This window comes from Blennius ocellaris (genome assembly GCF_963422515.1).
Source record: "Blennius ocellaris genome assembly, chromosome: 19".
NCBI lineage: Eukaryota > Metazoa > Chordata > Actinopteri > Blenniiformes > Blenniidae > Blennius > Blennius ocellaris.
In genome coordinates, this window is record NC_137668.1 from 5249177 (window position 1) to 5273751 (window position 24575).

At 45.4% G+C, this 24575-nt stretch overlaps 1 protein-coding gene across 1 annotated transcript in view; it reads left to right on the forward strand.

The window, feature by feature from the left end:
* Positions 1 to 15368: 15368 nt before the first annotated feature.
* slc5a9 (solute carrier family 5 member 9) overlaps positions 15369 to 24575 on the forward strand; it is a gene marked incomplete at its 3' end in the record, with an annotated part of 29010 nt that continues 19803 nt past the window's right edge. Inside the window, exons 1-9 of the mRNA XM_080514718.1 lie at positions 15369 to 15428; positions 16019 to 16090; positions 16627 to 16731; positions 16815 to 16979; positions 17321 to 17426; positions 19652 to 19732; positions 19816 to 20021; positions 24004 to 24139; positions 24208 to 24315. Coding sequence (XP_080370844.1) covers positions 15411 to 15428; positions 16019 to 16090; positions 16627 to 16731; positions 16815 to 16979; positions 17321 to 17426; positions 19652 to 19732; positions 19816 to 20021; positions 24004 to 24139; positions 24208 to 24315 — 997 coding nt within the window. The 5' untranslated portion in view covers positions 15369 to 15410. The remainder of the gene's footprint in view (positions 15429 to 16018; positions 16091 to 16626; positions 16732 to 16814; positions 16980 to 17320; positions 17427 to 19651; positions 19733 to 19815; positions 20022 to 24003; positions 24140 to 24207; positions 24316 to 24575) is intronic.

Below are 24575 nucleotides of genomic sequence, written 5' to 3' on the forward strand. Positions count from 1 at the left end.
AATTCAATCCAGCCAAGTAACGGGCTGGGAGAATAAAAGAGACCGAGTTTCTTCCCCAACCCCTCGCTCCCTCCGGGGTGTGCTCCTCCCCTACCTGACCTGAGCACTCCTGACGCCAGAGGCCAGAGCCGCCCAGACGCCAGAGCCGCCCAGACGCCAGAGCCGCCCAGACGCCAGAGCCGCCCAGACGCCAGAGCCGCCCAGACGCCAGAGCCGCCCAGACGCCAGAGCCGCCCAGACGCCAGAGCCGCCCAGACGCCAGAGCCGCCCAGACGCCAGAGCCGCCCTGCCAAGATGGACAGCACTAAACGCTCACAGGAAGCCAATACAATCACCAACCTCAAGGAGGAAATTCAGTGGCTCTCAGACGAGCTTCAAGCAAAGTCCAAGCTCCTGAACTCGTGTCTGGAAATGTCCTACAACCAGTCACTTAAGATCACATCGCTGCAATCGCCTCTGAAGGACACAATAAAGTGGGACCCCACATCTTCCCTGCGGCCGGGCAGCAACTCAACACCTGGCTGTGTCCTCTGGTGTGGACCTGGTGTGTCCTCTGGTGTTGACCTGGTGTGTCCTCTGGTGTTGACCTGGCTGTGTCCTCTGGTGTGGACCAGGCTGTGTCCTCTGGTGTTGACCTGGCTGTGTCCTCTGGTGTTGACCTGGTGTGTCCTCTGGTGTTGACCTGGCTGTGTCCTCTGGTGTGGACCAGGCTGTGTCCTCTGGTGTTGACCTGGCTGTGTCCTCTGGTGTTGACCTGGCTGTGTCCTCTGGTGTTGACCTGACTGTGTCCTCTGGTGTTGACCAGACTGTGTCCTCTGGTGTTGACCTGGCTGTGTCCTCTGGTGTTGACCTGACTGTGTCCTCTGGTGTTGACCAGACTGTGTCCTCTGGTGTTGACCTGACTGTGTCCTCTGGTGTTGACCAGGCTGTGTCCTCTGGTGTTGACCTGGTGTGTCCGACCACTTTAGTGTGTTTCTTCATGTCACCAGTTTCAACCAGCAGGGGGCCCCGGTCAGAACGATGAGGAAACGCTACATAACTTCTGAGGTGGCTGAACATTTTATTGAAATTTTCCAGAATATCCCTGCTGAGGTTTTAGCCTCCATGTGATCTTATTGTTGATGATTTTAACAGTAAACTAAAGTCAACTCTAGACCTCCGACTATCACAAGAAACATCAATAAATCCAAACCACCAGGGGTCCGTTTCACGAAGCAGGTTTAACAAGCCCTGAGCTTAACACCGAGCTCTGAGTTGAGTTACACTGAGACAGAAAACACTGAGTTTTTGGTTCCACAACACTGGATTTTGATCAGTTTGATGAACTCGGAGTAGTTTCACCTGGAGTTAAGCGCGTGCACCACGACTCTAAAAAGACCGCATCAATGGAGCCCCGATTCAACCAGTCACCATGACAACGGAGACGCGGAGGGCGGAGTTTTTTACACCAGTGGAGCAGGAAGTATTGATCCCATCATATGGCGAATATGAACATATTAAAAAAAAAAGAAATGCAACGTTGCAGCGGCTGCTAAAGAGAGGGAGGCGGCGTGGAAGAAGATTGCTGCTTAAGTGAATGCGGAAGTTCAAACGTCTTTGTCATCGCAACATTATTGCAAGGGAATACTGCTTGATGGGAGCTTATTAATTTATTTCTTTTAGGTGCAATTCCGCGGGGGAGAAGCCTCTTGGCAGCAGCTGAAAGTGAAATATAAAAACATTGTCCAATCGGGTAAGACCGCTGCTAATTTAATTGTTAATCAATACATTTCTTAACGTAATTTCGATCATGTGTGACATTGTACAGTAAATATCAAGTGGCCATTTGACTGTGAGGTGTTTTATTCCCAACATAATGCTGTTTTCAAACACATAAATGTCTTCTCACCCATATCATGTGCTGTCAAATAACTAAGGCTAAACTAACGCACACTTTACTCAGCCAACAGAAAGAAGGCAGATGCCTGTAAAACGGGTGGAGGCCCAGCACCTCCACCTTTAACAGAGGCAGAGGAGCCCTAAGCCAGAATGTTGGGAGGCCAGTGGCTGAGGGAATCCCTGGAGGAGCTCCTCTTCAGAGCTCACCCCTCAAGATACCACTTCCTTCATAATATATAATATGCCGAGGCCTATATATCTCTTTAAGCCTATTTCTGTTCATCTTTATTTCCCCATCATGTCTTTTTTTTGTCACCCAACAGATTGTGATGGTGCTCTCTGCCTGCTGGACCCCCTCATGCCACAACAGACCTTGTAAGTAGGCAACACTCCAAAGATCTTGCTAGTTGGTAGTTTAAATATACTGAAACATATTCATGTAGGATGAAGAGTACGAGGAAACCCTGTCTGCTGCCTTTACAGAGGAGGATCCACAAAGGTCTATAGAGGTATGATAGTTCTCATCCTGTTTACATTTCTGAAACATTGTGGTGGAATAAAGAGTGATATTTTGTCTACACTGAAGTATTGACACATTATTTTTAACAGGGCCTGGCTGGGCAGCAGCAGGAGGGTCCCTCAACATCCACTGCAAGGACTGACACAGTGAGACAGATGTTCAGTAAACACCAGAGGTTCATTCTGTGGAATTCATGTCCAACTGTAATAATTGAATGTCCTCCTTATGTCCTCCCAGTTATCTGTAAAACAGATCTATAGACTCCACCTGCTCCAGAAGATGGAAAACACTGCTAAGGAAATGCAGTAGTTGGCCCAGCAGATTAGAAAGGCAGATGTGTAAATGGAAATACTGGAGCACAAGTTAAAGGTAGGTGTACAGTCCCAGGTGAATAATGCTAACTACTAACCACATTAACTAAACTAGCTCTTGTATTTGTAGGAAATAAAAAAGACCAAGTGAATTGTGCATCATGTCTTTATTTGGTGGTGGTGGTGGTGGTGGTGGTCAGACCCCGAAGTGATGATGGCATATGGTGTCTCTGACACCATATGCCAAGTCAATGGGCTCATCATCATCATCGGGGTCCTCTCTCTGTAGGCCAGGGTCCTCTCTGTGTAGGGCAGGGTCCTCTCTATGTAGAGCAGGGTCCTCTCTATGTAGGGCAGGGTCCTCTCTATGTAGGGCAGGGTCCTCTCTATGTAGGGCAGGGTGTTATGAAGGCCCTCTCAGGGGTCACCCTGAGGTGACGTAGGCACTGGAAACGGTCTTTCAGCAGGCCTATGGTTTATCTCCAACTGGGCTCTTGTCCAGCAGTGAGCCCGGATGAAGTTCCGTTGGGGGCCTGGTTCAGGGTCTGGGTAAGGGGTCAGCAGCCGGGGTTAGTCATGGTAACCCCTGTCACCCAGCAGAAGGCCATCAAACTCTCCTGTAATGTCAAGTGGACACATTAAATGATATGCATGAGGGACATGAGTGAATTCTATTGTGCTGGTGCTGAGGCTACTGACCACGTTGCAGTCTGGTGCTGAGGCTACTGACCACGCTGCAGTCTGGTGCTGAGGCTACTGACCACGTTGCAGTCTGGTGCTGAGGCTACTGACCACGCTGCAGTCTGGTGCTGAGGCTACTGACCACGTTGCAGTCTGGTGCTGAGGCTACTGACCACGCTGCAGTCTGGTGCTGAGGCTACTGACCACGTTGCAGTCTGGTGCTGAGGCTACTGACCACGTTGCAGTCTGGTGCTGAGGCTACTGACCACGCTGCAGTCTGGTGCTGAGGCTACTGACCACGTTGCAGTCTGGTGCTGAGGCTACTGACCACGCTGCAGTCTGGTGCTGAGGCTACTGACCACGTTGCAGTCTGGTGCTGAGGCTACTGACCACGCTGCAGTCTGGTGCTGAGGCTACTGACCACGTTGCAGTCTGGTGCTGAGGCTACTGACCACGTTGCAGTCTGGTGCTGAGGTGTGACTCGCGGTACATGGTGAGTCGTGTACAGACCCAGGCCACTCGGCCTCCACATTACTGATGATGTTTGCAGCATCACATATGATCTGGGTGGTGCACAGAATAACAGATGTTTAACTATGATGCACTCTTTATCTTTAACATTCTAAAACAATCAATCCTCATGTACCTGCACATTTATGCTGTAAATGGACTTCCTGTTCACAAAATCTGCTTCATTGTGAGAAGGAGCTTTGATGGGATGTGCGTTCCATCGATGCAGCCTATCACATTTAGGAATCCTGAAAGACAGGAAAATGACTAATCCCACTCAAAGATTGCAGCACAATATCATTAACAGAATGTTATTTAATATTTATTTAATGGATCTCATCCTTCACCTGCAATCCTGTGGAACTCCTCCTTGATGACTCTTGAAGGTTTCTCTCCAGGGAAAACAAAAGTTGCTAAAACCCTTTTTAGGGCCGGCACACCTTTCTGATTGGCTGCATACAGTGGCCTTACTCAGGTGCTCTGCGTCTCCAATATTGTACAGAAAACTGCCATTTGTGAGGAAACGCAGCGCAACTTACAATATCTGCTATGACGTCAGGGCAAGGCTCCGGCTGGTGATGTTGCTAATGTACGGACCGATTAAACTGTGGATGTACATAATGGTCTCTGCAGTAAAACGTACCGCTCAAAAAGGAAGGTGTCTGGAAATGCCAGTACATCTCTGGTCTGATGATGATCTGTCTGCCAATATTAAATTCTCGGAGAAGTAATGCTGCGCCTTCATCAATCGGATCATTATCAAAAGCACATTCCATATTGAGGGAATAAAGTTGACGTCTAATTTGCCTCTGGAATAAGGCACTGCAGAACTGTTTCGCCAAAACTCCCCCGCTGAATGAGGAAATGAAATCCCGTGTCCGTCTGAAAGGGGGCGGAGCCAGAGCAAAACTCCAGGTTCACTGACAAAAACCTGCTCCCGACCAGGTTAGTTCTAGAGCGTCTGTTGCCATGGTAACTGACCGAGAGCTGATGTTACCCCGCTTTGTGAAACAGGCTGGAGTTACCCCTCTTCCTCTGGTTGTTACCTCCTGTTGTGAAACAGGTTGGAGTTACCCCTCTTCCTCTGGTTGTTACCTCCTGTTGTGAAACAGACTGGAGTTACCCCTCTTCCTCTGGTTGTTACCTCCTGTTGTGAAACAGACTGGAGTTACCCCTCTTCCTCTGGTTGTTACCTCCTGTTGTGAAACAGGTTGGAGTTACCCCTCTTCCTCTGGTTGTTACCTCCTGTTGTGAAACAGACTGGAGTTACCCCTCTTCCTGTGGTTGGAGTTACCCCTCTTCCTGTGGTTGGAGTTACCCCTCTTCCTCTGGTTGTTACCTCCCGTTGTGAAACGGGAAACCCCGCATTTCCCTCAACTCGGGGTTAATTGACCTGGCGTTGTTAGTAAACCTGCTTTGTGAAACGGACCTCAGCACCATGGAAAAACAGGGAAACTGATCAATACAAAAGAAACTGCAGGATTGCCGAGCGGAGGTGGAGGAAATCAAAACTTACAGTTCACTATGAAATGTTCCAGGACCTCCTCAAAGCCTACAATAGTCCAACTGTCAAGATTTTCATATTTCTCAAAACTCATCAGAGACAACAAAAATAACCCCAAACTCCTCTTCTCCACCTTCCACTTTTTAACAAACACCAATCTTAATAAAAACTCTCTACCTTCTCCCTCCTTTTGTGAGGATCATTCCCCCCACCTCAGAAGTAACATAAATGACATCAGATCAGTTTTACCTTTACAAACTGGACCTTTGAACTCACCTGGACTGGTTCTTCACCAGGAATCACTGGACTGTTTTGTTCTGGTTGATGGAAGAACACTTGGTGGACTTTTCTCCCAAGTTCAACCAACAACCTTCAGATCCACTTCCTGCCTCACTTTACGTCATTGTATGGTTCTTTGAGGAACAACTTTTAAACATGGTCAACTGCTCTCTTCAGACGGTGTTTTCCTCACCGCCTTTAAAACGGTGGTGGTGAAGAAGAGCAGTTTAGACCCCAAGGTTCTTAACAACTATCGTCCTGATCCAACTTAACATTTTTAAGCAACATTTGAGAAAAAATTGTTTTTAATCACTTGAATAATGTTTTACTTACAAATAACATTTTAGAGAATCATCAGTCTGGTTTTAGGAAGAACCACAGCACAGAGACGTCCTTTTAAAGATTTTAGATGACATCAGGTACAATCAAGACTCCAACAACTCACAGTCTTGATTTTATTGGATCTTAGTGCTGCTTTTGACACGTTGATCATTTTACTAGATAGACTGAGGAATCTGGTCTCTGGTCATGTTTTTAAGTGGTTCAGTTCTGATCTCACTGATCGACGCTTCTTTGTAAGTTTGGATACACATTCCTCAGGAACCCATGAAATCTGCTCTGGGGTTCCTCAGGGGTCCATCTTAGGCCCTTTTTAATCTATACATGCTGCCACTAGGGGGCGTCATCAGGAGACATGGCGTCAGCTTCCATAGCTATGCTGATGACACACAGCTGTATGTGACAGTGTCTCCTGATGACACACAGTGTCTCCTGATGACACACAGCTGTATGTGTCTCCTGATGACACACAGCTGTATGTGTTTCCTGATGACACACAGTGTCTCCTGATGACACACAGCTGTATGTGTCTCCTGATGACACACAGTGTCTCCTGATGACATACAGCTGTATGTGACAGTGTCTCCTGATGACACACAACTGTATGTGACAGTGTCTCCTGATGACACACAGTGTCTCCTGATGACACACAGCTGTATGTGTTTCCTGATGACACACAGCTGTATGTGTTTCCTGATGACACACAGCTGTATGTGACAGTGTCTCCTGATGACACACAGCTGTGAGACTGATAGAACTGAATTGACTATCATTTCCTGTTAAGACAGGTGGAGCTCCGAGGTTCTGATACAGATCAGATAAAATGTGAATAACATAATTAATAACCGTCTTTGATAATTATTAATCATTATTGATAGCCAACCACAACATAAATGGTTCCTTATGAGGTAAGAAATCCTTACACTACTAACTATTTTCTAACCACCTGTCCCCCTTTCCCTTTCCTTTTCTCTACTCTGGTACTTCATTTTCATTCATGTTTGGAAAACTGTACAAAATAAGTATTTTGGTTGTAGGTAGTTAGACAAGAAGTTAGAAGTCTGCCCAGACTGGTCTCTCTGTCTGCCCAGACATTAGCCTCGCACATGAACTGTATGAACTGTTGTGGACATAATGTTGTCCCAGGCCATTAGGTCATTCACATGGACTCCATGGATCATATGGACTATATGGCCCAGGTTTGCTCCAAAGACTGCGACCAGCATCCCACTCTTCGGAACAAAGGGGGGATGTTGGTCCCGGAATCCCTGCTCTCCCCCAAGCAGCTCTCCCCCAAGAGAACAGGCTGCAAGAACAATGTGAAGGTACTAGAACAGCAGGGGGGAGGACAGTGACCTGAGAGGGCCACAAGCCCCAGGTTGGAAAAGCCTCATCATGGGTGGAACCAGACCTGGACACAGTGGGACTCTGAAGTCCAACTTGGTCAAACCAGCTAGCGACCAACTGCCCCTCCCCCCCTCAACCTGGTCTCCAAGCAGGGACCAGGTCTCTGCTTCTCAACCTGGTCTCCAAGCAGGAACCAGGTCTCTGCTTCCCAAACTGGTCTCCAAGCAGGGACCAGGTCTCTGCAGCACCAGGAGACCAAGAGAGCACAAAGTGGACCACAAGAACCAAACCAAGGTTCCGTTCACTGGCGAGCAGAACACAGTGAAGCTAACCTAGCAGCGCTGCTAGATTAGCCTGAAGCTAACCTAGCAGCGCTGCTAGATTAGCCTGAAGCTAACCTGCAATTGTGTTTCATGTGCCGCTGAAAAGCATCTGTTGTGTACGAACGTGAGCACAATGTTCACATGCATCATCAGAAGCTCTGGACTCTGGTTTCCCCCTCAGAACAGGAGTTCTACAGAGATCTCTGTGTGGAGAACCGAGCCACGGAACCAATCCTCACCAGAACTTTCTCCCTCTTTCCCTCCTCTCTCTCTCCTTCATTAAACCCTCATGTATCCCGCCACCACATGTGTTAGCTGATGGAGATAAGTTCTCCTCAGAGCCACATTTAGCATCTGAACCTCTAACTTGTGTCGCCGTGATACATCAGTATCGTCACCAGAGTTTGACTGCATGTCTCAACATCAGTTAAACTCCAGTGTTACAGTAGTGATTCGGCCCCGGTGAGACCTCTTGCTCCGAGCGACGGCCGTCTTGTTTATCTGGTCGCCTAGCAACCACCACATCCACAGGAAGAGCGAGTCAAACGCCTCTAGTGGCTGCGTGGGTCATCGCAATCTCTCTTTACACTCACCTGGTGGTCACATGCAGTCATTGCTCCTCCCTCCGCGCCCCGCCGGGCGCCCCTAGTGGTCGTCATGGTCACCGCCCTGAACCAGACGCCTATCTCCCTCTGGTGTCTGTTTGAGGTCATTACACCCACTGACACTGACCCTCCAAGGTCCACCGCCACCTGGTGGACACTCGTGGTCACTACATCCCTACTCAGATTCTCTCTCTCACACACACACACACACACACACACACACACACACACACACACACACACACCCTCTTTCTTTGTACATAGTGTTCCTGTTTAATAGATTAGATCTCCGTGTTAGATGACGTTTGTGATTATTTATTATTTATTTAGTTCGTGATTATTTCTGAATTAATAAATAAACACCTTTTAGCTGAATTGATCGATTCCTGGTAATTATTGTGTCTTTATTGTTGACAATTCACTGGTTTGTAACAGTCTGTGCTTTTTACGAGACTGATATTTTGGTATTAGCTATTTCCAGTTTAGCTGGTGGTGCCCCAATTTCATTATTATTTGATAAATAACCAATTTATAATTTTTCATTAATAGATTATTTTTGAGAATTTATTAACTCTTGAGTAATTACTCAATTACTCTAGGAGTTGTTAATGCGCAAATGACCGTTTACTTCCATTAATGATTTAAATTTTTCATAAATTATTTCCAGTGATCTATGACTTTCAGTAATTTTTAATGCTAATAACCAACCATAAATCCCAACAGTGTTTGTGGGTGTGTGTGTGTGTGTGTATGTGTGCGTGTGTGTGTGTGCGTGTGTGTGCGTGTGTGTGTGTGTGACCTGCATGGGAAAACCTGGAAATCACCCTGCCATGATTGAATGAGGGTTTGAACCAAAAAGGAGATCAATTATTTATCATTTTAATCTGGATACTGTCATTTGACATTTGTATTTAATTAATTATGGTTTATTGTGTTTTCTTTTCTTTATTTAGTATCTCTGACCAGAGACCTGAGCTGTGGATATATTTGAGTTATTTTGTTATGTCTTTGTTTGAAAATAAGCTGTCAGTGTAGAATGTTTGTTTAAATTTGTGCTGATTAATTTGTTAAATGATGATAATTAAATACTGATGCATCCTCAGACTGTCACCTCAGCCTCTTGTCCTCTTGACCATCGTTCTCCAGTCCCTCATCAGACTCACATGTTGTTTGTGGTACAAAGTGAACACCACCTGCCTGATAAGAAGTTCAGGACAGACCCTGGTTCTCTGCAGAGACACTAGACATCAGGAACACCACCTGCCTGATAAGAAGGTTCAGGACAGACCCTGGTTCTCTGCAGAGACACTAGACATCAGGAACACCACCTGCCTGATAAGAAGGTTCAGGACAGACCCTGGTTCTCTGCAGAGACACGAGACATCAGGAACACCACCTGCCTGATAAGAAGGTTCAGGACAGACCCTGGTTCTCTGCAGAGACACTAGACATCAGGAACACCACCTGCCTGATAAGAAGGTTCAGGACAGACCCTGGTTCTCTGCAGAGACACTAGACATCAGGAACACCACCTGCCTGATAAGAAGGTTCAGGACAGACCCTGGTTCTCTGCAGAGACCAGAGAACACCACCTGTGCTGATTGTGCCAAAATTTACAAAATAAATACACCATTAAAAAATTAAATGGGTCAATACTTACATATTCAAATTGGAATTTAATATATAAACGTGTCATTCGTGGTTTAAAATACCAATTTATTTTATGTAAAATACATATATATTTATTTCACTATTTAATTATTTCATTGCCTAAATGTGCCAAAATTAAATAAAGACAATCACCATTAAATCATTTAATGTGTCATTAATGAAATATAACTGGGATAAAATATATCAATGTGTCAATTAATCAAAAGACAAATTCCTTTATGTAAAAATTCTATTTAATTATTTCACTATTTAGTTAACTTTTTCATGGTCCGGTGTTGCACTTCATGAGTTAATTTTATCTGTCAAACTCACTCATCAAACTCAGTGGGCGGGGCTAACGCTGAGTGAGTCAAACCATTGCTTTGGTCTGAAGAGTTTCTGAACGCGACAATGACCCACAACGAAATTAAGGTGCCGACTTTCAGGTGCAGAAGAGTAATACATAGAAAAGATCTATAATACACAATGCTATAAAAGAATGAGAATGAGAGACTAAACTATCAACAGACATACGATCATGCAGTCATCCAGTCTTGCGTTCTCTGAGAATATTGCACATATCATAGTAAAAAGGAAAAAACATTATTTATTGCACATAGTCATGAAATCAGAAGTTCAGGTCAAAGGTCGTTAAATGGCTAAAAATAAATACATTCATTTTTGGGGCATATTAGGCATTTAAGCATATTATATATGTTAGCAGTTGAAGCCATTTGAGCTCTTTTCTTCTTCCAAATCAAACCTGCATGTAGCTGATTCTTCTTTAACGTGTTAGCATGTGGTTTGAGGATCTGTGTGTGTTGAGTGCAGCACAGGCTCATAATAGCTAACTAATAGGCTTGTGTGTGCGTGTGTGAGCAATCATTAATGAGACACAGCAGGGTTGACTCTCCGTTCAATCCCATCGGTAAAAACTCAACAACATGAAATCCCCTGGAAATATGGGAATGTGGAGCACTCCCACTACAGGTTCGTCCCTTTCTACTTTCTACCAATACTCTCTGTCAGAATAACACATTGAAACTCTTTTTTTCCTATTCTAAAATGTTATCTTGGTTCAAAGTCCACTGGGAACAAACAGAGACATAGTTGAGACACACAGCACTAATACTTCCAAGTGGTTTAGCTTGTTTTTAAGACTCTTTTTTTCTAATACTTTAGCAGTTTCGTTAGCCATTGCAGCATTTTCAGCTGTTTTTGATGGATTTATCAGTTATAGCCGCTCCTGTGATTTAGGTGATTTTAGTCATTTTACTGGCTTAAGCTACTTTAACTGCTTCAGTAATCTTAGCAGTTACACTGATTTTAGGCATTTGAGGTGTTTAAACTACTGTAAGCACTTTAGCTGTTTTAGTAATATGAGCCTTTTAGTTTCTTTGTAGCCTTTTAAGCTGCATCGGCATTTTGCCATTTGATCAGATTTAGCTATATAAGCTGTAGTGGATAATTTCTGCTCTTCAGTGACGGCCGGAGGTTTGGAAAGATGAAGTGAGACACAGGGTGAGATGCTAAGAGGGAAATGTATTCAGACGTAAAGCCGGAGCGCTCCCACACCTGACAGACAAAGACACATCCTCACACACACACACACACACACATTCTGACCAAGCACCCCCTTACACACTCTTCTCCGTTGTATATAAAGTCGCTTCCCTGTAATCTCGTCCTCCGAGGCCAGTTTCTGGCGCCGCCAGTAAAAACAACGTTGATTAAGGGGCTCAAACCTAACAACAACGTAACCGGCCTGGGTGGCAGCGACCTGGCAGATTATTAGTTATCAGTGAATACGTAGGCCATAAAGTCTAAGAGGCCTTAGATTTTCTACAACATAAGCTATATTACCAGTTTTTCTTTTTTTTTTTTCTTTTTTTTTAACTTTTCACTGTTTTATCTATTTAGGCTCTTTTTGTGGCTTTAGCCTTTTTATGCATTTTCAGCATTTGATCAGTTTTAGCTGTGGTAGCACCTGCAGCTGTTTGAACCATTTGACTTATTCCAGCTTTAAAAAAATATAATTATATATTTTTTTGTGTTTTAACCAATTTGGCTATTACATCCATTTTAGTTGTTTTAGCTGCTTGGGCTTCCATCCATCCATCCATCCATTGTCAATCGCTTATCCAGGCTGGGTGGTGGAGGCAGCAGTCCGAGCAGAGTTGCCCAGACTTCCCTCACCCCAGACTCTTCCTCCAGCTCTTCTGGTGAGACCCCAAGGTGTTCCCAGGCCATAGAGAGACATAGTCCCTCCAGGTGTCCTGGGTCTGTCCTGAGACCTCCTACCAGAGGGACATGCCTGGAACACCTCCTTGGGGAGGCGTCCGGGGGCATCCGAAATAGATGCCCGAGCCACTTCAGCTGCTCCTCTGGATGAGGAGGAGCAGTGGCTCTACTCCGAGCTCCTCCCTGGTGGCTGAGCTCCTCACCCTATCTCTAAGGGTGACTGAGCTCCTCACCCTATCTCTAAGGGTGACTGAGCTCCTCACCCTATCTCTAAGGATGACTGAGCTCCTCACCCTATCTCTAAGGGTGACTGAGCTCCTCCCCCTATCTCTAAGGGTACGCCCAGCCACCCTACGGAGGAAGCTCATTTCAGCCGCTTGTATCCGGGATCTGGTTCTTTCGGTCATGACCCATAGTTCATGACCATAGGTGAGGGTAGGAACGAAGATCGACCGGTAAATCGAGAGCTTCGCTTTTTGGCTCAGCTCCTTCTTCACCACGACGGACTGATACAACGACCGCATGACTGCAGACGCTGCACCGATCCGCCTGTCGATCTCACGCTCCAACTTCCCCCCACTCCATACTGGAACTCCTCCACCTGCGACAAGGGCACTCCATCTACCTGAATGGGGGCATGCCACTTTTTTCTGGTGGAGAACCATGACCTAGGATTTAGAGGTGCTGATCCTCATCCCAGTTGCTTCACACTGGGCTGTGAACCGCACATGTGGACTGGTTGGTCAAACTCCCATGAACCCTTGAGCACCTGGTGGAGGGTATAGAGCTGGTCCAGTGTTCCACCATCAGGAGAACCTGGTGGAGGGTATAGAGCTGGTCCAGTGTTCCACCATCAGGAGAACCTGGTGGAGGGTATAGAGCTGGTCCAGTGTTCCACCATCAGGAGAACCTGGTGGAGGGTATAGAGCTGGTCCAGTGTTCCACCATCAGGAGAACCTGGTGGAGAGTATAGAGCTGGTCCAGTGTTCCACCATCAGGATAAAAACCGCATTGTTCCTCTTGGATCCGAGGTTCGACTAACGGCTGGACCCTCCTCTCCAGTACCCTGGAATAGACTTTCCCGGGGAGGCTGAGGAGTGTGATCCCTCTGTAGTTGGAACAAACCCTCTGATCCCCCTTCTTGAAGAGAGGGACCACCACCCCGGTCTGCCAGTCCAGAGGTACTGTCCCCGCCCGCCACGCAATGTTGCAGAGACGAGTCAGCCACGACAGTCCCTGCACATCCAGAGACTTAAGGAACTCTGGGCGAATCTCATCCACTCCCGGTGCCTTGCCACCGAGGAGCTTCACAACAACCTCGGTGACTTCAGCTTGGGAAATGGACGAGTCCACCTCTGAGAACCCAGCCTCTGCTTCCTCAATGGAAGACGTGGTGGTGGGATTGAGGAGGTCCTCGAAGTATTCCTTCCACCGCCCGACGATGTCCCCAGTTGAGGTCAACAGCTCCCCACTTCCACTGTAAACAGTGTTGGTGGAGAACTGCTTCCCCCGCCTGAGGCGCCGGACTGTTTGCCAGAATTTCCTTGAGGCCGGTACCTGTCGATTGCCTCGGGAGTCCTATGAGCTAACAGTGCCCGATAGGACTCCTTCTTCAGCTTGACGGCATCCCTTACTTCCGGTTTCCACCACCGGGTTCGGGGATTGCCGCCACGACAGGCGCCAGAGACCCTGCGGCCACAGCTCCGAGCAGCAGCTTCGACAATGGAAGAGGAGAACATGGTCCACTCGGACTCAATGTCTTCAACCTCCCTCGGGATCTGTGAGAAGCTCTCCCGGAGGTGGGAGTTGAAGGCTGCGCGGACGGAGGGCTCGGCCAGATGTTCCCAGCAGACCCTCATAACACGTTTGGACCTGCCGAGTCTATCCGGCCTCCTCCCAGTCCAGCGCATCCAACTCACCACCAGGTGGTGATCAGTTGACAGCTCTGCCCCTCTCTTTACCCGAGTGTCCAAGACACGCGGCCGGAGATCAGATGACACGACCACAAAGTCTATCATTGACCTCCGGCCTAGGGTGTCCTGGTGCCACGTGCACTTATGGACACCCCTGTGCTCCAACATGGTGTTCGTTATGGACAAACTGTGACTGGCACAGAAGTCCAATAACAGAACACCACTCGGTTCAGATCGGGGAGGCCGTTCCTCCCAATCACCCCCTTCCAGGTCTCACTGTCATTGCCCACGTGGGCGTTGAAGTCCCCCAGGAGAACAATGGAGTCTCCAGTTGGGGCACTATCCAGCACCCCTCCCAGGGACTCCAAGAAGGTTGGGTACTCTGAACTGCTGTTCGGTCCATAGGCCGAGACAACAGAGACTTGTCTGCTACCTGAAGGCATAGGGACGCTACCCTCTCATTCACTGAGCTGTGGGGCAATAAGCAAGCCCACTCCAGCCCGCCGCCTTACACCACGGGCAACTCCAGAGAAGTGGAGTGTCCAGCCCCTATGGAGGAGCTGGGTTCCAGAGTCCAAGCTGTGAGTGAAGGTGAGCCCGACTATATCTAGACGGTATCTCTCAGCCTCCCTCACAAGCTCGGGCTCTTTACCCCCCAGCGAGTTCATGTTCCATGTCCCGAAAACCAGATTCTGTGTCCGGGGATCGGGTCGTCGAGGCCCCTGCCGTCAACTGCCACCCAATCCACACTGCACCCGACCCCTACGGTAGCCTCTGTGGGTGGTGGGTCCACAGGAGGAAGAGGAGGGGGGGCCCTCGTCGTCCCTTTTGGCTGGATGTGGCAAAGGCCCGGCCACCAGGCGATCGCATAAACGAGCCCCAATCCCAGGCTTGGCTCCATGGTGGGGTCCTGGCTGCGCCTTACTGGACGACGTCACTCTTCTCTTTGATTTATGAACTGCTTACTAATGGTGGTGGGGGAGTTTGAGTACCCGATTGATCCTAGGAGCTATGTTGTCGTGGGGCTCTATGCCCCCCTGTAGGGTCTCCCAAGGCAAACAGGTCCGAGGCGACAGGTCAGACTAAAAGCAGTTCTAAAAGCCCCCATGGACAAATCAAGGTGACATCACTGTTTGGGCAGTTTTTCTTTTCTCCTCTTTGGCCACTTTAGCTCTTCTTCCCATTAACCTGTTTTATTTTGTTTCCAGGTAGCGGCCATTTGGAGGGTACCACCACACTACCGCCCCCCACCGGTGTCAGGGTGGATGCCGCTGACATCGCTGTGGTTGTTGTCTACTTCGTTCTTGTCATGGCGGTTGGAATCTGGGTAACAAATGCTAAGTGTTAATGTTCCACCACATAGATGAAGAAAACAATGCTATTTCACACACACACACACACACACACACACACACACACACACACACACACACACACACACACACACACACACACACACACACACACACACACACACACACACACACACACACAAAACATTTCTATATGAAAAATGTATATATAAAAAGCTGCCTTGTCATTTTCACCGTCAGCTTACATGTAAACTAGCAGCAGTGTAGCCTGGTTTAGTCTGTTAGATTTTGTTCTTCAGCAGTCAACATAGTTTAGCTGTTTGTCAGTTCAGCAACTTTAGCCATGTTAGTGTTTTTGTCATTATAGCTACTCAGCCGATGTCACTGTATTTTTTATTTTTTTTTTACCATTTTAGCCATCTCATTTAATTTAGGTGCTTTAACTGGTTTAGTCAAAATAGCTGTACTCGCTATTTTAGCTTTATACATACTGTTGGTTTTAGTCACTTTCAGTTCAACAGTTTGAGCCATCTTTGCTAATTGTAGCCATTTTCGCTGATTTCAGCATTTTTTTCATCATTCTTTTTTCTTTTAATCTTAACAGTCATCCATGGTGGCGAATCGCAGCACAGTCGGGGGTTACTTTTTAGCCGGCCGCTCGATGACATGGTGGCCTGTAAGTACCACATTTAGTCTTCTAGCAGTTTTATTAGTTCTATTTGTTTGCCATATTTGTCTTTAATTATTTCGTCAATTCATCTGTTTTAGCAGTTATGGTAATTGCAGTCTTTTGGTTATATTTTTTATTATTATTTATTATTTTTTTCACCAGAATTTCATAACTGTTTTTGGTAATTTATTGATTTGACCCTTTTGGCCTATGTAGCTATTTTACACTTTACACTCGTCGCACTCTTAGCAGTTTTAGTCATTATTGCCAGTTTTAACAATTTTAGTCATTTCAGCAGCAGCTATTTTAGCATTTTGGCTTTTTTCCTTTGTTCAAGCAACTTCAGCCATTTGACCTATTTTACTCTGAATTTTACCAGGTTTCAGCTATTTTAGCTTTAAGTCTTTTTTAACTTTTAAATTAGTGACTTATTGAACTCTTTAGAGAGAATAAAGTATTGAAGATTCACCATAGCTATTAGCACTTTAGCGAGCCTGACCATAACAACGGGACACAACTATAGAAGGAGCTTTATTTTTCAGATCGGAGCCTCTTTAATGTCCAGTAACGTCGGCAGTGGACTGTTTATCGGATTGGCAGGAACAGGATCAGCCGGCGGGATTGCTGTGGGCGGGTTCGAGTGGAACGTGAGAATGATCCGAATCGATCTGTGTTCAGCGTACAGAGCGATGGCTGTGAATAACGGGGTTTATTCTGTGTATTTGTGAAGGCCTCATGGCTCCTGGTGGCACTGGGGTGGCTGTTCATCCCCGTGTACGTCTCTTCTGGGGTCATCACCCTGCCCCAATACTTAGGGAAGCGTTTCGGGGGACGGAGGATCCGGCTGTCCATGTCCATCCTGTCCATTGTCCTCTACATCTTCACCAAAATATCTGTCAGACCAACAGACACACACACACACACACACGCGCACGCACGCGCGCGCGCACACACACACACGCACGCACGCACGCACGCACACACACACACACACACACACACACACACACACACACACACACACACACACACACACACACACACACACACACACACACACACACACACACACACACACACACACACTTGAACGATTGATTTCCTTTTGCCACAATCAGGAAAGGCAATAACTTTACTGTGTTTGTGTGTGTGTGTGTGTGTGTGTGTGTGTGTGTGTGTGTGTGTGTGTGTGTGTGTGTGTGTGTGTGTGTGTGTGTGTGTGTGTGTGTGTTCCAGACCGATATGTTTTCCGGGGCTCTCTTTATTCAGATGTCCCTGGGCTGGAACCTCTACCTGTCCACAGGGATTCTGCTGCTGGTCACGGCCGTGTACACCGTCGCAGGTCAACTAAAAACGACTTGAAGCAGCTTTTGCCCATTTTTACATTTTTTGATTTGCTTTAATTTGTTGTTATATTTGTAATTTGTTTGAGCTATTTTGACTATAGCTAGTTGAGCTATTTTTGCTGTATTTGCTGTTTTAGGCATTTTTCAAATCTATGTATTATTCCACCTCTTCTTTTGTTTGTCTGGTTTGATTGATTACTTCTGAAATATCTTTTTCATTTTTCTTTGTTTTTCACCTCATCCTTTCACTGTTCCAGCAGTAGACAATTGAGCAACTTAGCTAACTTAGCACATTTTACTAATTAAGCCATGTAAGTGGTTTTATTTTTACTTTGATTTCAAATGTATTTATTTTAATTTAGGGATGCACTGATACTGCTATTGGGTGAAGGTCTGATACCAGACATAAGTACTCATAAAATTGTCACCGATACCGGCGTACAGCGTTTCCAGCGCTTCACTGCAAAGTGCCGGCGGCTGAGTGATTTCAGCAGAGTAGAACTTTTATTAGGTGAATGAGCGCCACAAAAACACATCAGAATGTAGATTGCGTCCAGCAAAACTCTCCAAAGGAGGGACAAATTGGGTTTCTGTCGGAAGGGGTAGATACTAATTTGAAATCCCAGTACGACGCAGAATTGGCCCACGACGTGCTGATGAGACTCGTGACTAAGGAAACGGACGAAGGGAACTTCGGCTGCAGCCGTCAAGAACCTCAGTGACGGGGAAAATCCCTGTGTTCTGCATCACAACTCTCCATCTGAGGTAACGTGTGTGTGTCTCTCAGTGTGTGTCTGACTCGCTGTGTCTTGTTGTGTGGCCTTTTAACCAGTTATTATTACTGCTTTTTTAAGTACAACCGTCACTTTTTCTACAACACTGACTGCTACAGAGGCCAAGGGGAAGCTGCTGCCGGGGCTGCCTGCCGGGGCTGCCGGGGCTGCCTGCCGGGGCTGCTGGGGCTGCCTGCCGGGGCTGCCTGCCGGGGCTGCCGGGGCTGCCTGCCGGGGCTGCCGGGGCTGCCTGCCGGGGCTGCCTGCCGGGGCTGCCTGCCGGGGCTGCCTGCCGGGGCTGCCTGCCGGGGACGTCCACAGGATGAGGCCGACCAGCAGGAGGATCCTGGGCGCCACCTGGCAGGAAGCTTCATGAAGTGCAGGCTAACAGCCGTGTGGACAGTGGATGATTGTTTGGCTCAGTGTCCCATATGGTTGATGAAAAACATGTTTATAAAAGCACTAATGTTGTTAGAGTTATAGCTATAGTGATGAGTTATGTGAAATCCTTGTTTGTACTGCAGTGAGACTGAGGACAGTCACCCTTGTGCAAGACACACATACTGAGGAATGTTTTTTAAATGGCAGATCTGTGGAAAAATTTAAACATTTCGAAATAAATGCATCTGTATTGGAATAAGTACTTGGGTATCGTGAGCACTCGTACTCATAAACTACTCAATTTGGAAAAATGTGGTATCGGTGCATCCCTATATTAATTTATTGCTTGTGTTCGTTTTAGGTGTTTTATTGAAAAGAGTTTCAGATGCAGTTTTAGCTGACAGTATTCAACATCTTCAGCTATTTTAAAATGGTTTTGCTTATATAGCTATTTTAGCCGTTTCAACCAGTCAAAGCATTTTTATCATCCATCCATTCATCTTGGACGCTGATCTGGTGCTGGAGCCGACCCCCACTGGCTGGGCGAGGCAGGGTTCACCTGGACAGGTCACCAGTCCGTCACAGGACAAACAGTCTCTCACACACTCAAATTCACACCAAGGGACAATTTATAGTCACTAATTAACCTGACATGCAAGTTTTGGACTGTAGGGGTAAACCGGGTGACCCCGGGGGAATCCACACACACCAGGAGAACCCGTGGCCTTGTCGCTGTGAGGGGACAGCGCTAACCAATGGGCTACTGTGCGGCCTGTTGTTTCAACAGTTGTAACTAATCGAGTGCTTTAAAACTTTTTTTTTTATTGGCTATTTACTTATTTTTATCAGCATAGCTATTTCACAACAACCTCCAATTCAATTTCTATTCATATGTTTTGCCAAGTTTAGCTCTATTTTCACATCATTCAAAAGTTCTTAAACAGTTTTAGTAAGAAATTTACAAAAATGAATGTAAAGTATGGAAAGTTGAAAAGAGATCGGTCCCATTTGTAATCCTTGTGGGACTCTGCATCACTGTGAGTTGGTGACTTTGTGTGTGTTTCCAGGTGGTTTAGCAGCAGTGATGTACACCGACGCGCTCCAGACAGTGATCATGGTTGGCGGCGCCTTTGCCCTCATGTTCATAGGTCGGATGCACGTCAGCTTAGCGTCCCACTCTTTATTTTTGCAGTGTTTTCATAAAGTCGCTCAGTTGTTTTTATCCACGCAGCATTCTCCGAGGTGGGCTGGTACAGCGGCCTTGTGGCGCGCTACATGTCCGCCATTCCCTCGTCGACGGTAGCAAACACCACCTGCCACCTGCCCCGTCCGGACGCCTTCCACATGTTCCGGGACCCGGTGTCCGGGGACCTGCCCTGGCCCGGCCTGGTGTTCGGACTCACCGTTCTGGCTACCTGGGTGTGGTGCATGGACCAAGTGAGTCTGTCTTGCAAATAGAAATAAACAAATACATTGGAAACTATGAACATAAATTTAACAAAACATACAAAAATACATACCCTCCCCCCCCACCCCACCCACCCACACACACACACACACACATGCACACACAAGGAAATTAATAAATAGACCATAAAAGAGACAATGTTAATGTCGGATAAAGGTATTGGCAGAGTGCCAACAAGTGGCGTGTGGTCAATGGAGGCAGGTAAGGCAGTGCCTCCACTTTTTTTTTTTTTTTTTTTTTTTTTATAAAATAGAAATAAGTAGAAATTTAAAAAAAAATTGTAAATTAGTAAAACTGAGTAAATTATTAAAACTGAATTTAAAGTTTGAGAAATGACTGGAATTTTTCACAGAAGGTGTAAATTAAACTTGTGCTGCACACGTCTCTGTACTTTAATTAGTTTACAGTAAATATGAACTGCTTGGACACAAGAAGGTTTTTCTATCATCTCTATAGAAGAAACTTTCTTTGTAGGACAAACATGTTACTGCGTTTATGTTTGTGTTTATGTTTGTGTTTATGTTTGTGGTCAGGTTTATGTTTGTGTTTATGTTTGTGGTCAGGTTTATGTTTGTGTTTATGTTTGTGTTTATGTTTGTGGTCAGGTTTATGTTTGTTTGTGGTCAGGTTTATGTTTGTGTTTATGTTTGTGTTTATGTTTGAGGTCAGGTTTATGTTTGTGTTTATGTTTGTGTTTATGTTTGTGGTCAGGTTTATGTTTGTGTTTATGTTTGTGTTTATGTTTGTGGTCAGGTTTATGTTTGTTTGTGGTCAGGTTTATGTTTGTGTTTATGTTTGTGTTTATGTTTGTGGTCAGGTTTGTGTTTATGTTTGTGTTTGTGGTCAGGTTTATGTTTGTGTTTGTGTTTATGTTTGTGGTCAGGTTTACGTTTGTGTTTATGTTTGTGGTCAGGTTTATATTTGTGTTTATGTTTGTGGTCAGGTTTATATTTGTGTTGGTGTTTATGTTTATGTTTGTGTTGGAGTTTATGTTTGTGTTGGTGTTGGTGTTTATGTTTGTGTTGGAGTTTATGTTTGTGTTGGTGTTTATGTTTGTGTTGGTGCTTGTGTTGGTGTTTATGTTTGTGTTTGTGTTGGTGTTTATGTTTGTGTTGGTGTTTATGTTTGTGTTGGTGTTGGTGTTTATGTTTGTGTTTATGTTTGTGTTGGTGTTTGTGTTGGTGTTTATGTTTGTGTTGGTGTTTATGTTTGTGTTGGTGTTTGTGTTGGTGTTTTTGTTTGTGTTGGTGTTTATGTTGGTGTTTATGTTTGTGTTGGTGTTTGTGTTTTTGTTTGTGTTGGTGTTTATGTTGGTGTTTTTGTTTGTGTTGGTGTTTATGTTGGTGTTGGTGTTTATGTTTGTGTTGGTGTTTATGTTTGTGTTGGTGTTTGTGTTTGTGTTGGTGTTTATGTTTTTGTTTGTGTTGGTGTTTATGTTTGTGTTGGTGTTTGTGTTGGTGTTTATGTTTTTGTTTGTGTTGGTGTTTATGTTTGTGTTGGTGTTTATGTTTGTGTTTATGTTTGTGTTGGTGTTTATGTTTGTGTTGGTGTTTGTGTTTTTGTTTGTGTTGGTGTTTATTTTGGTGTTTATGTTTGTGTTGGTGTTTATGTTTGTGTTTGTGTTGGTGTTTATGTTTGTGTTGGTGTTTATGTTTGTGTTGGTGTTTGTGTTGGTGTTTTTGTTTGTGTTGGTGTTTATGTTGGTGTTTATGTTTGTGTTGGTGTTTGTGTTTTTGTTTGTGTTGGTGTTTATGTTGGTGTTGGTGTTTATGTTTGTGTTGGTGTTTATGTTTTTGTTTGTGTTGGTGTTTATGTTTGTGTTGGTGTTTATGTTTGTGTTGGTGTTTGTGTGGGTGTTTATGTTGGTGTTTATGTTTGTGTTGGTGTTTATGTTTTTGTTTGTGTTGGTGTTTATGTTTGTGTTGGTGTTTATGTTTGTGTTGGTGTTTATGTTTGTGTTGGTGTTTATGTTTGTGTTGGTGTTTGTGTTGGTGTTTATGTTTGTGTTGGTGTTTATGTTGTTGTTTATGTTTGTGTTTATGTTTGTGTTGGTGTTTATGTCTGTGTTGTCAGAGTGACTGACAGAAGAATGCTGATGACATGAAGCTTCACCAGTTGATGAGCAGTGAAATAAGACATGATATACATTAGAAACTGATCCAGAACCTCATTAGAAACTGATGCAGAACCTCATTAGAAACTGATGCAGAACCTCATTAGAAACTGATCCAGAACCTCATTAGAAACTGATCCAGAACCTCATTAGAAACTGATGCAGAACCTCATTAGAAAGTGATCCAGAACCTCATTAGAAACTGATGCAGAACCTCATTAGAAAGTGATCCAGAACCTCATTAGAAACTGATGCAGAACCTCATTAGAAACTGATGCAGAACCTCATTAGAAACTGATCCAGAACCTCATTAGAAACTGATCCAGAACCTCATTAGAAACTGATGCAGAACCTCATTAGAAACTGATGCAGAACCTCATTAGAAACTGATCCAGAACCTCATTAGAAACTGATCCAGAACCTCCCCTCATGGTACCAACGGTGTCAAATAGGCTGCTGAATCTGTAGCAGGTTGATTTCTCATGCGTTCATGAGAACCAGCGGAGTCACACTTCCATGTCACCACGATGCGCTTCCTGGCAGCGCACAGTGTTATTTGTAGCAACGGGAGGACGGTGCCTGTGTGCTTCAGAAACAGCTTTTATTAACAGAACTACATTACCCAGGATTCCTCAGGAGCGTGAGCTTTCACCTACAAACAGTAACATTTTACTACACTTGTGCAACACACTGTGGTGACACACACACACACACACACACACACACACACACACACACACACACACACACACACACACACACACACACACACACACACACACACACACACACACACACACACACACACACACACAGGTCAGTGTGGTATACAGCACAAGGCTTCTTCTAAAGGATTCTTCTGTAAGTTCTTCAAATGTGTTTTCATGGTTGTAAAGGTCCCAGTCAGCAGATTTGTGGCTCCAATGGGAAGGACAACACTACAAGTTTTGTCATGATGCCATGAAAGTCTTCATGACTGGAGCCCTGCACTGTGACACTGGATTGTCTCTTATTGAGGTTCCTTCAGGTTTAATCTCAGTCTCTCTTTAGTCGGCTAAACATCATCAGACTTTTAGTCGACTCAATATTTATCAGGAATATCCGGTCATTGGAAATATCAGTCTGTTAAGGAATGATATTAAGTAGTGATGGCCAAATGAAGCTTCATGAACCACATTCTTTATGTTCTGTGTTCTCTTGGTTTGAAGAGAGTTCCCAAAAGACTGGCAATAAAATATGCTTTCAAATATTTGTTGAACAAACAGTGGTCCATGAAGCTTCATTTGGCCATCACTAGTATTAAGGTTTGAATATACAAGGCAGACACAGATTTAACAGTGCAAAATATATATTTTATTGTTTTCATAGTATCAATCATGGCTTTTTCACAAAAGATAATGTCAAAGTAGACATATGCTCCCTGGCAGATATACATGCTCACTTCAAAGTTAAGTACAGTGTTATTGCAATGAAAAACACCCAACTCTGAACTTCCTGTCTTCTACTGTCTGTGCAAAAATAAAAAATAAAAACTTTCAGAAAAATCAAGAGCAATTCTCAAAAATAAAAACTTGGTTGTAATGCTAGAGCACAATGTATCTAGATACAAAAAATGCCTTATTTTTATCGTACATGTACTCAAGAGAAGTTAAATAGATGCTTGGCTACAATGCCTTACCATGCCTTAATGCCTTACCATGCCTTAATGCCTTACCATGCCTTGTTGCACAAGATGTAAACTGAAAAGATTTGTGCAATTCCATTATAAAGTGTTTAGTTTTTTTCACAATAGGACTTGTTTAAGCTGAATTCCTGACTTTGCCCGTTGTTCTGCACAGGTCATCGTCCAGCGGTCCCTGTCAGCCAAGTCCCTGTCACACGCTAAAGGAGGCAGCGTCTTGGGGGGCTACCTCAAAATCTTACCCATGTTCTTCGTCGTGATGCCAGGCATGATCAGTCGAGCCTTGTTTCCAGGTTGGTCCACCTCGTCTCCTCTCCCGACTTTACCTCACCTCACACACTGGTGGTCTCCGTCTGTGCAGACGAGGTGGGCTGCGTGGACCCGGCGGTGTGTCGGGCCGTGTGCGGCGCTGCGGTGGGCTGCTCCAACATCGCATACCCCAAACTGGTCACTGCACTCATGCCTGCAGGTGGGTCACTGGCACTCTCTCTCTCTCTCTCTCTCTCTCTCTCTCTCTGTCTCTCTCTCTCTGTCTCTGTCTCTCTGTCTCTGTCTCTCTCTCTGTCTCTCTGTCTCTCTCTCTCTCTCTGTCTCTCTCTCTCTCTGTCTCTCTCTCTCTCTGTCTCTCTCTCTCTCTGTCTCTCTCTCTCTCTGTCTCTCTCTCTCTCTGTCTCTCGCTCTCTCTGTCTCTCGCTCTCTCTGTCTCTCTCTCTCTCTGTCTCTCTCTCT